We start from the raw sequence: 13,328 nt of genomic DNA, 5'->3' as shown, positions 1-13,328 counted from the left end.
GGTTGTTTCCTGACACACACTTACTGGACACCAGCACCTGTGGTTCTTCCGTCACTTCCCAGCCCCCACAGCCTGCCTCACTGAGATCCGCCTGTGCTGCAGTCACGCCAGGCATCCTGTGCCCATGGCCTCCATCCCGGGGACAGGCCTCCTTCCCCACCGCGGCCGCTGGGCTTCCTCTCCTGAGCTTGCTTCTCTTCTCTTCCACCACAGGGCTCAAGTTTCTTTCTTTCTTTTTCTTTTTTTCAGCTGAGATGCCTGTACCCAAAGTCTACCTAACTTCCCAGATTTGGTTCTGTCCCATCAGCTGTGGCCCCACTTTCAGCAGTAGTGGTGGGAAGGGGGACAAGGCTGTGAGGGGGAGAGGGGGTGATTTCCTGGTTGCCTCACCCTCAACCCGGGGGGCCTGGGGGGCCTTACCACAGAGCTGGGCTCACAGATTAGAATCTGCGAGGGAAAAACACAGTCCTTTCCAGTCCCTCCTCTCAGAGGGGAAGTGATGGTGGAGACGGACTCCGGCTGCTGTGCAGGAGGAGCAAGCTGATGGGATGTGCGCCAGGTGCCTGCCGCGTCCACCCGGAGCCCCTGCCCGTGAAGCCGCGTGTGCAGGAAGGCAGGGTGGGCCCAACAGGGCTCCCACAGTGGCGGAGTGGGCTGCCCACCATCACTTCAGGACCGCAGCGGTTGGTTGGTTTCTACTTGATGCCTTGTCAGCTTTTCAATCTCATTATTGTCCTTTAGTGTGAAATAAGGATTCAAAACAACTGCAGTGCCCATATTAAAGGAGTCAGAAGACTACATATCATCACCCCAGGTACCAGGCTCCCAGAGAACGCTTCTCCCAAACTGAGAGGCAGGCCTACAGGCAAAAGAGCTCCCTGGCCTCTCACGCACCATTCGGTACTATCTGGGCAGATCTCTGCTCATCTCAGTGACCCGCCTCTGTGCCCAGTGGTGTCTTAGAGGTACTGAGGTCAACAAACCACGTGCATCGTGACACCACGACAGGGCTGGCCCTCCCAGACCCTGCAACCCATTGGATGTTTTCACTGGACTGTCAAGTCAGAGCACAGAACACTGCTGTCTGAACCATAAGATGCTCAAAAATCATGAGTCTTGGGTTCTGAGAAACTCCAAAATCTCTTCTCAAAGCCTCCCAAGCTTCCTATGAAATCAAACATCTCTGTAAAGTTAAATAGCACAGAGGCCATGTTCACCAAGCTTCTCATTTACTTGTCGAAGAAAAGGTTGGGTCTTCCTGCACTGATTTTATCGTAAGTGAAGGGCAAGGCTGGAAAGCTGCCACGAATGAACACAGTCCCTGCCAGACCCCAGCGGTCTGGCCGCCTTCAGGGCCTGAACCTCGCGTTTGGGTTCTGAACGTGTAGGAAAGACACCCTGACTTCCCCACAAGTGCCATGGAAACCGAGGCTAGTCTCATTGTTACATCAACCTGCCTCATAACAAAGACTGTATTTAGGAGTTAAAGCAATTTCCTAGTATTCTTGAATCTCTCTGCAATCAGCTAAAATTCTTTTTATGGACTTTTTTTTAGTGTGACACAACAGAAAATTTTTCTCCAGATCAAAATTTCAAGGTCTCTCCTAGAGTCCCCGGTTTTGTTTTATTGACCTTGAGACTGATCTGGTGTCGGATGATCTGCTGATAACAGTTTTCCAGCTTTCCACAGGATACGTGAACTCTGCATTTCAGCCATGCAGCCGGAATTGGGGAGGGTTCTTGATTAACAGGCAACAATGTGGTACCATCTCCAATATCATTAAAGGCTGCTCGAGAAAACTCACCCTGTCTCCTGGAGGTCCCATGGGCCCTGGTGGGCCAGGCAATCCCGGGGTTCCCTACACAAAAGGAGACGAACAGTGAGACGCTGACAGACTTCCTGCATGGGAGGACACTTGTTAGTCTTCAAAGTATTTGCAAAAGGGGAGAAAGAGAAGTTAGTTCAGGGGCTCTGAAAAGAGACAGAAAAAAAGGCCGGGAGCACGCCGGCCGCACAGCAGACGTTCAGCCAGCCAGCAGACGCCTGAACTGAACAGCACAGACGTGCGGACCGCGCACAGACAGTGGGGAGCGCGCAGCCAGGTCAGCCACGCGCCTTCTGGGCGCTGCAAAGGCAGCTTTCCGAACAGCGCTTGACAAGCCAAAGGAGCAACTGGGGGGCAACTCACGGCTCGGCCGGGCGGTCCTGGCTCTCCGGCATCGCCTTTGGTCCCTTGGCGGCCCTGGGGCAGGCAGCGGAGACCGTTCGCGGCGCCGCACGGGGATTAAGGGAGAAGGGAGACGTGAGTCACTTCGGGAGGCTCCGTGACGTCACGGACCCGACGGCACCGGATTGGTGGAGGGTGAGGGGTGGATCATTTTCTTGGATGGACGCTCACTTCTTAGAAACGCCCAGTGGTACAATTTCCACTTACAATGTGACTTAATGATTTTATATAATTATGGGATTATATACCTACTTTCAAAGAGCACAGTTTAACGTAAGGGATTCTCATAGGGGTAAAGTTTGAAGGAAATGCTTTTTTAAAATTTATTTAATATGTTTATTTGGGCACTAATTTTAATAGGAAGCGAGTCAATGAAATGTGATACCACGTTGGTCTTCAGAACTACATGCCAGATGATACTTGGTACAAAGACAAAGCTGAATTAATTAAAACTGATAAGCTTGCTTTAATAGTAGGAAGAAAACATCAAAGTTCCTGAAACTTCCTTTTAGACATAAGAAGGTAAAAGCAGAGGCATTTGACCCTTTTGAGCAAGAAAGCCCTGTTCCTTCACGTCTTACTTATGACTACGTCCGATATAGATTATGTTTTCCTCTAAATCCCCCTGAACTTTACCTATCCAATACAATGGCATCTCAGAGTTTAGGCTTAAACTTAAAACTACGCAGTTATAGTCTCATTCACATCCATGTTTGTTTGATCTTAACGTGTAGAAGAAAAGGTAGTGGTTAAATAAAATATGAGCTTTAAAAGATAAAACTTTTTATAAGTTCAGATTAGCATTTGAAACAAAAAGTAAACATTCTATTTAAAACATTTTAAAGAAGTGGTGACCTGGACAAATAATGCAAGCTTGTCTTGAGGTCATAAACATTAGAAAAGGGCCCCTGGGCTGCCACAGATTTAAAGCAGATTCAAAGCTTTCAGGATGTGGAAGGATCTATTCACAACTTACTTTTTAAAAATTCTTTACAGTTCAAAGAAGTAGCAATAATTTTTTCTACATAGTCATATACTTTAACATACACTATTTCCATATCTGAGATTATAGTCATAGGAAGTCATCTCAATGACTAGCTTTGTTGAATTATCTGAAAAAACATTTGAGTTTAGCAAAATACATTTTTAAATGTTCCAATTAAACTCAGTGTTAATCCCCGATCCTCACTGAATACAAAAAGCCTTTGTGCTTACTTGTTCTCCCGGAATAGAGAGTCCATTGGGTCCCTGGGGGCCTGGTGGACCCTGGGGGCCTGGAGGGCCTGTATCTCCACGAGGGCCAGGCGGCCCCTAAAACACAGAAGAAACAACCACAAAGTCACAGAATGATCCTCCAGAGCTAACATCCAGTTAGAAACTTGTCTGCATCCCTCCAAAACACCAGTCATATAATCTTTGCCAACATTCTAGACAGCTCTACATCTACAGAAGTATTTATTCATATCATTCCCTTCTTCCCTCTACTACTCATTAAAAGGACAAGTGGGAAGTGCAATAAATTCATAAGAGCATTTAAATTTCCAAAAGTCCTCTTAGAAAATTTTAAACGTAAAATGCATTGAAAATAATATGCTCATAAATTTATGTTCATAGATTCATATGAAATCAAAGCTCAAATTTCATTGGATTTAATTTATTTTAAGCTAGCTTAGACTTGGGCTTCTTTCTGGGACAAACACATATAAACCAAGGAAAGAACAGATATCCACTGAGCAGATGCTCTCTGCTGGAGCTTCTCTGAATGTGTCTAATAGAAAAGACATAAACCTGGAGTCAGACCTGGGTTAGCATCCCAGCTTTCCCTTCCTAACTGGGTTAGTTATCATGAAGACAAAACTACACATTTTCTTCACAATGCGTTCCCCTAGGAAGCAGGAGATGTTTTACGGAAGACTGGTATGGAACTGGGAGAAGGGGCCGGTGACCCCCAGTGACCACATGCGTGGCCTCTCAGCACGTTCCCTGAGGCCCAGCCCTCTCCAGCTCTCGGGGACTCCGCGCCCTGCGGGGTCTTTGGACTGTGGCCAGGTCCCCCCACTTCCTCAGGCTATAACAGAGCCCTCAGGTTCTTCTGCGATTTCCCATGTGAGTTTCTAGGGCAGTGAGATGCCCTGTACGTTTCCCTCTGTGGCTAGTCTAACCCATCACTTTGACATCCAGCGATGAGACGGTGGTAATGAACCAAGGCAGTCAAGGTCACAGACCCCTCGGTAGAAATCTGAACAACCAGACTTCAACACGTTGATGCACCTGTGACTGTGCTCTAAGAAGTACTTACAACTGCCCCGCTGGTACCTCTTTCACCTCTGGGACCTTTAGCACCAGGTCCTCCCTAAAATACAAAGAGAGCACATTTTTAGGGGGAACATAGGCAAGTACGAAGAAGACGATGCACACAAGTTGCTTCTAGAAGCAGTGCGTTCTCCTGACAATCAATACTTCCACAGTTACTTACAAAATACTCAAGCAGATATTTCATATCATACAGATACATGAGGAAGGAGAATCTCAAAACTTTGTACATTCAAAGTGTCTCATTTTTACATTCTGAACTTTCTTGTTAGCAAATTTTGAAGTTCCTTTGAAAATAGGAGGCTTACTGAAAAGGCAAGCATGACAAATAAAGAGAAAAATCTACTTTGGAATTATATGAATGCATTCTTCAGGGAAAATAATAAATACTAATAAATAATAAAAGAAGAGTATCTTGACTCTCTCAGAATCTTAGAACATGTAGGTTAGTAACAGGAATTCAGAGACCAGTGAAAAAAAAGGAAATATGATAATAGTATCCAATGTTATCTCAGACAGAGGAAGAAAATCCCTGCTTCTCAAAAACATCCAAGTTCTATCCAGGATATAATGTTATGATTACAAATATAAATCAGGTAAGTCCCTGTTAATAAAAAATAAATGGTGATAATGCCAGTGACATTTTGATTTTGTCTATGAGGAGCTGATTTGTAATTAACCTGAAATCAATTCATATTATTTGTTATGACCCTTGTAAAATTTGATGTTCTGAGAATCTCTAAGCTGTTCCTATGCTAATTAAACACTTTCTTAAAAGATGCCAAAAGGGTTTAGGGGTATCACTTACATTCTGCAAAAATAGCTCAGGCCAGATGTTGGCGTAACTAAGTCAGATTCCACAATGGCTAATGAGATTTATTGCTGCCGATCAGCAAGGTGCCGCCTCGCATTTTCTGGCCTCCTCCCCTCCATGAACAGACCTCGTCAGAGTCTCCTCACTGAGCTTACTCGAAACCCCAGTACTTCCATCCAGACTTCACGATACTGTCACATATGTAAATTAGCCTTTTCTGTGCCACTGTCACGATACGTCTGCTACGTAAGGTACAGGTGTCCTAGGTTCCCAGCAAGTTGCCCTTGGGTCAGTCTTTCAACCATGGCTCCATAACATACATACAAGAAGTTTTTAGGAGGTGTAAGGGATTTTCTAAACCATGTGATTACAGGTGGAAACCCAGATTCACATGTTTAAGGGAAAAGCTCTTTGTTGACTACTAGCCAATACCACTCACTCCTGCATGGCTGGAGAAATGTCTTCAAGTGTGTTCAAACTGTATTAATGCAGTCCTCTCTATGTCAAAATGTACTACAAAAACGGTCTGCAGGGTAGCTTGCTCCGTCCCAGAAAACAAGGGTGGTTGGGAGCCTTTCATGCACTGCCTCCTGGCAAAGGATGATCACTCCAAAGATCCAACAGGGAAAAAACGTCTCCTTACCGCGGGGCCCGGGGGTCCTGGAGGTCCGACGCTGTCCTGTGTACACGTGCAAGCATTGGGAAGAGCAGCACATTTTGCTTCGTCTCTCTGAAATTGTGAAAAGAATATTTACGTATGAATTGAGGGTAAAAGTGACTTCCCAGCTCCTATACACATCTCCTTATCTGATATACACAAGGGAATCTGTGTCCCAACTTGAAGGAATAATTTTTTGTTATCATTACAAATATTCCTATGTTGGCTCTTGGTCTGCTCCTTTACATCTTTAGGCTTTACTTTAGCAAATCCCCAAACCAAAGAAATAGTTAGAAAACCACCCTGAGGACTCCAAGTAATTTAACCCAGTTTTCTCTAATACAGTGGTAGAGAAATGTTGAGTATCTCAGATATCGATGGCTATTTCATCCAGGTTAGATCTAAATCCTCCCCGTGGCCTACAAGGTCCACACGTTCTGCACCCCGGCACCCCCCCACTTGCCACTGCCCACCACCCCTCCCGTTCTCTCCGCCCAGCCCCACGGATCCACAGAACGGCTCTTGGGTATTATGCACGGCCCTCTGTGGCCCTGGGCCTTCCCGGTCCCCTCTGCCCGTCTGGAATGCTTCTCCCCATTGCCCACCTTGGCCCCTCTTCACTCAGGTCTCTGCTTGCATTGCATCTTGGCAGGGAGGGCGGGCACCCACATAGCTGCCTACCACTTACCTGGGACTCCCTTCTCATCCTAGGGCTTTCACTCTAAACAGTATTTGTCTACTTGCTACTTTTTCCTCCCCTGCCCCGCCCTGCACCGGGCACTCTGTCTGCCCCGCAGCAACACTAGCGCGCAGGACAGGGCCCGGCTTGTGGCGGGTGCTCAGGAACACTGTTGAGGAAATGATGCCCCGTCCCGTAGTCATATGCAATTCCCTGCTTGCCAAAACGCACAGATCTGCCAGCGCCCACCTCTGTGACCACTGCTGCTTATAGTCACTGCGGGGAGCCACCACCTCAGGAGCAATGCGCTCGTTTCTGCTATAAACCTCAGCTATGCAGGTGATGGCTTGTTCCACAAGACGCTGATAGTTCACAGGCCATAGGAAGGCTCTGCGATAAGTGGGTTTATCAAACACAATGACTCAGCAGGACTTTTGTGACTGTGCACAACCACGCTGGCTGTCAGGGAGAATTTCCAGCTGTGACCGGGTGTGTTCCTGGCTTCTGAGGGAGGGTCACTGGCCTGAGCCGTGGGAGCTGAGTCCCTTGGCTTCAGCCTGGAGACGCAGTTGCCAGATGCTACTTCCTTGCCCGGACCACCTGCATCACATCCCATATTCCTGGGAGACAGGATTCCAATCCGGTTACTTACCCTAGAGGGAATATCACAGCACCTGTCCCTGCTGGTCCACACAGGGCTGCAGATGATATCAAAATTCTGGATTTGGAACTGCAAACAACCAAGAGCAACATCAGCGAAAAGATGCATGAACAACGCTTTGTATTAACGTTTCCACCCTGGGACCTTGGCCAACTTCTCACGCATAAGGAAAGGACATAAAACCATATGCCAAAGAGAAGGACATTACAGCAAAATGCATGGGTGAAAGGCCCACTTCTGATTCACTACTTCCTTGGCTAAAATGAAAGGTTTGATTGAGTGTTATTTAAGAGAATATTGATCTCTTCATTTAATTAAGAATTAAGAATTTACTTAATGAAGAACTCGAAGACTACACACATTTAAATCAACTTCTAAGAGTCCACCCTTGTAGAAAAATAACATTTAAAGAAACACTCCTCACTTATTCTAAAACGGATGTTCCTCTTTTCATGAATTCTTAGTGCTAATAACTTTTATGATTACACTCAACAACTTCAAAATTCACATGTACTTTCTATCTACATTTAAAAAATAAAACTCTTTTGATGAAAAGGAAAAGATTGTTTAGAGATAGCTATCTTTTTAGAAACCTGATATAATTGTCTATTTACATATCAAATCCAATATTCAGTAAAAAGCCTGGATTTTAATTATAATTAGATTAAATTTGCACTAGTTGTTTCTACATTGCTAAATAAAAATTTCATTTGTGAATCTAAGAGAAGATAATCCTGTCCATGGGAGAAAGCTAAATGAATGCAATTAAAAAAAAAATAATAGCAGCCAAAGATGTTCACTTTGTTTCTAGAATAATATTATTATGGATTGACATTTAATATGAACTTAATTGTCCTAATACAGTGAAAATCTTAGATTTAAAATTGTATTGCTAGATGGTCTTGCAAGCAGGGCTGGCATGCTCTGCCTCCAAGATGAGCCTGTGAGGCTTGTGAGTATTGAGGTCAGCTGGCTGCTCCACTGAACGGACATTCCCTCAGAGGCAGACAAATGAGAGCTTCCTGTGAGAGACCACAGGCTCCGGAGAGGGTCACAGCCATGTCCACAAAGGCTTCATGTCTCATTTGCACACAGTTGTATTAACAATTCCTATCTCTGAAGAACAGAAACTGGCTTCTTTTAGATTTCAGTGATTCTCCTGGCAACTGTTTGTGTTGAGCTCTCCCACTGGATCCTGTTTCAAGATGATTCCATGATGCTCCCTGGTGCCCTGACATCTTATTTTGTTTCTTGCAGTAAAGTACATTATTGTGGTCTGTCAGGAACTTATTTTCTCAATGTAACATTTCCAATATTTCAATATAACCAAGAAATTTGACAATTTAAAACTGAGGAAAAGAGCTCACTGATTGCTTTAAGGGAGCCATTTCAATTTTAACCCAAGACGCTGAGAATCCTAAGACTGTTACTTACTGTAGCTGATTTCCTCTCCCCTTTAAGTAGTTTTCCAAGAATTTCATAACCATCAGTTGTGATATTTCCAGCTTCTTTAATGTCTTTTTCTATGATTTCATAGCAGTCAATGTATATCTTAATGCTTTTTGAGGTCACCACGATATGAACCTAAAAAGATCATTTGTTTCTATTATAAAATTTCCACCCCCAAAAAGATTGCCTGACTTCCGCAAAATTTAAGATCACAGGTTAAAAACTGTGCTTGTTAAGCTGTTCTCATCCCAAATCAACAGTCTTGGACTAAAAAGCCAAGAACCCAATTGTAATAACGTCAATGTCACTTGATAAAAAATCCAGTTAAATGAGCCACTTGACCTCTCTGGGTCTCAGTTTCTTTCATCCACATATACATGCACAATCTCTGTTTTCCCCCTGTGTACTCTCACTGAGATGAGCAGGGATAATGCAGTAGATGACCAGCTATTCAAATGCGAGTTAATAAATCATTAATATATCATGCTCAGTACTAAGGAGCCTTGAATGTCTCCCACTGATTTTGCTAACTTCAATTTTTAATTTGTTCTTCTCTAATCTCAGTCAGAAAGAACTTGCACACCTTATGGTTGTGTAATATAGTAAAGGACTAGCGCATATCTTCGGTAGAGATTCAGCTCTGGGCATCTTCAGAGTCAAGATTCAGTTTCCTTATAAGGAAAGAATCTTGTTTTTGTTTTTCGTTTTTGTCTGATATTGAAGACACTTGGAATCTTAAGAAATCTATTAGTAGAGATAATTAATAAAACATTGACATTTCAACAATGTAAAGAGTGGCTGCAGTTCATCTCTGAGTTTACAATTATACTCATGGTTTCCGCTTAACACGATCCTCGAGCAAGCGCTTGATTGCTCTGGAAGGATGGCTCCGAGATCAAAGCAACAGAAACTCCCGTGAATACTTTGAGTCAATAAGCATCAGGACAGTCTTGGAAGATTTTTTTAAACAGTAAATTATTTTTCCCACATAGAATCAACACCAAAACACTAATTTAGAGTGTCTATAAGAGGTACATATGAAGCACATATTGCCTTTGTATATAAGTGATACATAGCTTACCAAAAACAAACTTTAAATGTACCCCCATCCATCATCTCATATTGAACATGAAGGAAGAACATCATACAAGCATTCCCAAGATATTTATTATCTAATAGGAGCTAAAACTTATTTGTGAGCTCTTGTATGAACAATCTCTGAGACAAACATATACAAAATACTTGAAAAATCATAATATCCAGAAACATTATTTCAAAATCAAAATTTAATTTGTAACAAAATTACTCCAAATACACTTGTCCATTCAATGCTAGCCTTAAAGAAACACATGCTAAAAACATATTGTGCTACATTCTCTTCAATGTAGCACAATATTTTATTGCACTTTAAATGTTTAGTTGCATTTTAATGTCTCTACCATGAAACGCTGTTGGTCACAGACCAGAAGAAATAATAGGAACACCCTTATCAACTCTTCTCCCTTTTCAAGCTCTGCCATTCCCTAAAAGTTTTTATCTCTTCGATTCTACTTTGATCTCCTTTTACGAATTTCTCACTTGGATTTGTGTCATCTGTTAGAATGGGAACACAAAGAAACTTTTCAAGAAAACCCTTAGGAAGCACAGGTATCCGCCATTCTCTACTTAAGCTCGTTAGCCTCTCTCTTCTCTCCCAGGAGCTTCCTGCACATTATTTTCATTAATTTCCTGCTGTCAGAATACTGCTCATTCTTGTCTCAGGGGCTGAAGAACATCTGTTCCTGAGTCAGAATGGGCAGTCAAGGAAGAGTGTTCAAATCCTTGCATCAGTAACAAATACACACAGCCGACAGCGATGGGGCTCAGTCCTGGAGCTGATGGGACAGATGAGAGTAAGTTGAAAGAATGGGGTGGAGGAACTGGGAATGGGAAAAAGAAAGATATCATGAAAAAAAGAAGGTAGAGAATTTGAGGAGAGGGCTAATAAGGAGAAAGAAGAGGCATTATGTAAAACCTAAGAATATAAATATCTCTCTATAAAGGCAAATAAAGAAGGGAATGTAAAAAAAATAATAACTGTCATTATAGCCTTCTGCAAAATTACTGCACTTTTTTGCTCAAATAAAATGAAGCATTTGGTGACACTTGGAAATTAAAAAATAGTAGCTCCTCAATGGTTATCTGTCGGTTAGTAGAAGACTACATTTCTAGTATCTTCAGTGGGTATGGAAGGGAAAATAAAATAGTACCTTTAGCAAGTTATTCAAATGAAAGTACAATCAGTGTATCAATGAGCCAAAAGCACATACGACCTTTTTTCTTAATTAAGGTGTCACTGATACAGCTCAGAAGAACTCTGCCAGGCTCAGCAGCTCTTACTAGATAAGGAGCAGCTGATGCTACTAGTATTTGTCGAACTAGAATTTACTTTACAATAGACATTTATTTACTGCATGTCACCATGAACGTCTACAAACTGCTAAGGAGAAATGTGCGATTCTACTCAGAAATCTTTGTTTTCCCTTCCTCGTTTTGCCTCCGAAGCCTCTTCAAGCTCCATGAGGAGTCCCCTTGCCAACTCACCAGGAATCTGATTCATGAATAAGAAAAACATCCTGGAAAGAAACCAAGATTCTCAGGAATGTAATCGGCATGGAATCCAGCTAAGACTACTCAAGTACAGGAAAGCTTTTCAATTTTCACTTGAGAATCTGATTGAACTGGAAATATTTGTCTTCTGTCTATGGGGACTAACTTCCTGAGTGTCACGCTCAAGAGATTTTGGACCACACATGCAACAAGTGCTGCTCCTTCGGTGAACCTAACCCCGGGGACCAAGAAACACCACTAACAAGTCCACTCGTAACCGAGATTGTTCTCTTCATTTCTGACGCTTCCAACTTCAGTGCTCTTACTGTCAATCATCCTTTAGAAACCTGATAAGGGCTCTTTATCCTCAGGTGTTGACATACAAAAAATTAATAAAGATTAACAAGAGAGATAATCCCCAACGAATACACCTTAGAACTTTGAGTAAGTTTTTTTTAGAGAATTAATGTTTTATGTAAAAGTTAATTTCATAAACATTGTTTCAATTCTTTTGGTAGATAACGATAACTTTTGGAATGGCATGTTTGTAATGTTTGTAACTTTTCAATAAGTGAGCATGTAGAAGTAGTTTACTGAGCTCTATAAAAGAATAATTTTATCAATTTAAAGTACAATCCACAATAATTAAATGTTTGAAATGAAATGACAATAAATGCTCCCAATAAAATAGTAAATTGAAAAAAATAGGCAAACAACATTGTATATACATGACTCAAATTTTGAAAAGATATTAGCATCGAAAATACATCAAAATGTTAAAATAGTTATCTCTTGATTAGTATAATTATTTTTGTTTTAAATATTCTTCTTTGAATTAATCAAGTTCTCAGAAATAAGATTGCTTTAAAAGACATGTCTATGTTTCTATCAATTTAATATGACACTCAAATAATAAAATGAATGAATTTAAATCTTCGCATTATATTTTTTCTGTAAATAACCAGATAATCTGATGTTTTTACCTTATGAAAGCTTCCATAAAATAATGTCTTCACTTCATCCGTGTCAAATGTAACAGTTTGCACCTCACCTCTTGTATCCTTGTTAAAGAAAGATAATGTCTTGCTAGAAGCTGTAATCAACACATAATTGTTATTAAATCACATGAATGCTATACTTTATATTTAAAGTATTAACAAATAAATCTTACTGGGGGGTTCTAGAAAATTCAATAACTTCAATTGAGATAAAATGTGATTAGAATATTTCCTGATGTTATTTTTTTTTAATTTTAAACATAAATGCCTATGTCAAGTAAATATATAAACAAAAAGATAATAAAAAATATATATGCATCTCTCTTAAAATAAGATAAAAATCCTTACGATCTGCAATCACTCCAACTTGTGGTTTATATTCTCTGTCTGTGATCTGCCAAATTGCAAAAGGGTCACTGGGTGTTTCTGGAAGAAGTCGGAACAATAATATAATCGTGTATGAAGGAGGGAGTCCATTGGGGTGTAGATCTCTGTTGGATAAAGTGCAATTAATTAATTAATAAGGGCTTCTCATCAGACATAGAGATTATTTTAAATCTTTGGGTCAGAATCCCATTATGGATTCAGCATGAAATATGGTAGTATTAGAAGCCATTTATGATAATCTGGCTACACATCAGAAGAGGGACAAATTTAGAAGGGGAAAACATCAAAAGACCAAACACTAAAGATGCATTACATAAATAGTAATAGATTATTTATAATCTGATACAGTCACAAAAGTCTGGGACATTGCCAAATGATCTTTTATCATAATAACTAATTTTTTATAGATACATAGATGGTTATAAAATTATATAATAATTTTAGAGTAATAAATACTGTATCAATGGAAAAACTTTAAAGAGAATGACTTGCTAAATACACTTAATTTCCAAAATCGGGAGTATGAGGTCACAAGTGAGCAGGCCTAAAGTT

At 41.3% G+C, this 13,328-nt stretch overlaps 1 protein-coding gene across 5 annotated transcripts in view; it reads right to left on the bottom strand.

Annotated features, from left to right (window-relative positions):
- The window catches only part of COL12A1 (collagen type XII alpha 1 chain), a 107,567-nt gene that overhangs the window by 13,418 nt on the left and 80,821 nt on the right, over positions 1-13,328 (bottom strand). For all 5 annotated transcript variants that reach the window (XM_036916189.2, XM_057494160.1, XM_036916188.2 and 2 more), the window contains 9 exons: positions 12,738-12,880; positions 12,375-12,484; positions 8,788-8,937; positions 7,345-7,422; positions 5,999-6,085; positions 4,528-4,581; positions 3,444-3,539; positions 2,190-2,243; positions 1,806-1,859 (listed from right to left, as the gene is read on the bottom strand). In XM_036916189.2, the coding sequence (XP_036772084.2) occupies positions 1,806-1,859; positions 2,190-2,243; positions 3,444-3,539; positions 4,528-4,581; positions 5,999-6,085; positions 7,345-7,422; positions 8,788-8,937; positions 12,375-12,484; positions 12,738-12,880 (826 nt within the window). The remainder of the gene's footprint in view (positions 1-1,805; positions 1,860-2,189; positions 2,244-3,443; positions 3,540-4,527; positions 4,582-5,998; positions 6,086-7,344; positions 7,423-8,787; positions 8,938-12,374; positions 12,485-12,737; positions 12,881-13,328) is intronic.

Source organism: Manis pentadactyla, chromosome 16 (genome assembly GCF_030020395.1).
Source record: "Manis pentadactyla isolate mManPen7 chromosome 16, mManPen7.hap1, whole genome shotgun sequence".
Lineage (NCBI taxonomy): Eukaryota > Metazoa > Chordata > Mammalia > Pholidota > Manidae > Manis > Manis pentadactyla.
Note: the sequence above shows the minus strand (reverse complement) of the source record. Positions and strands in the feature narration are given on the sequence as shown.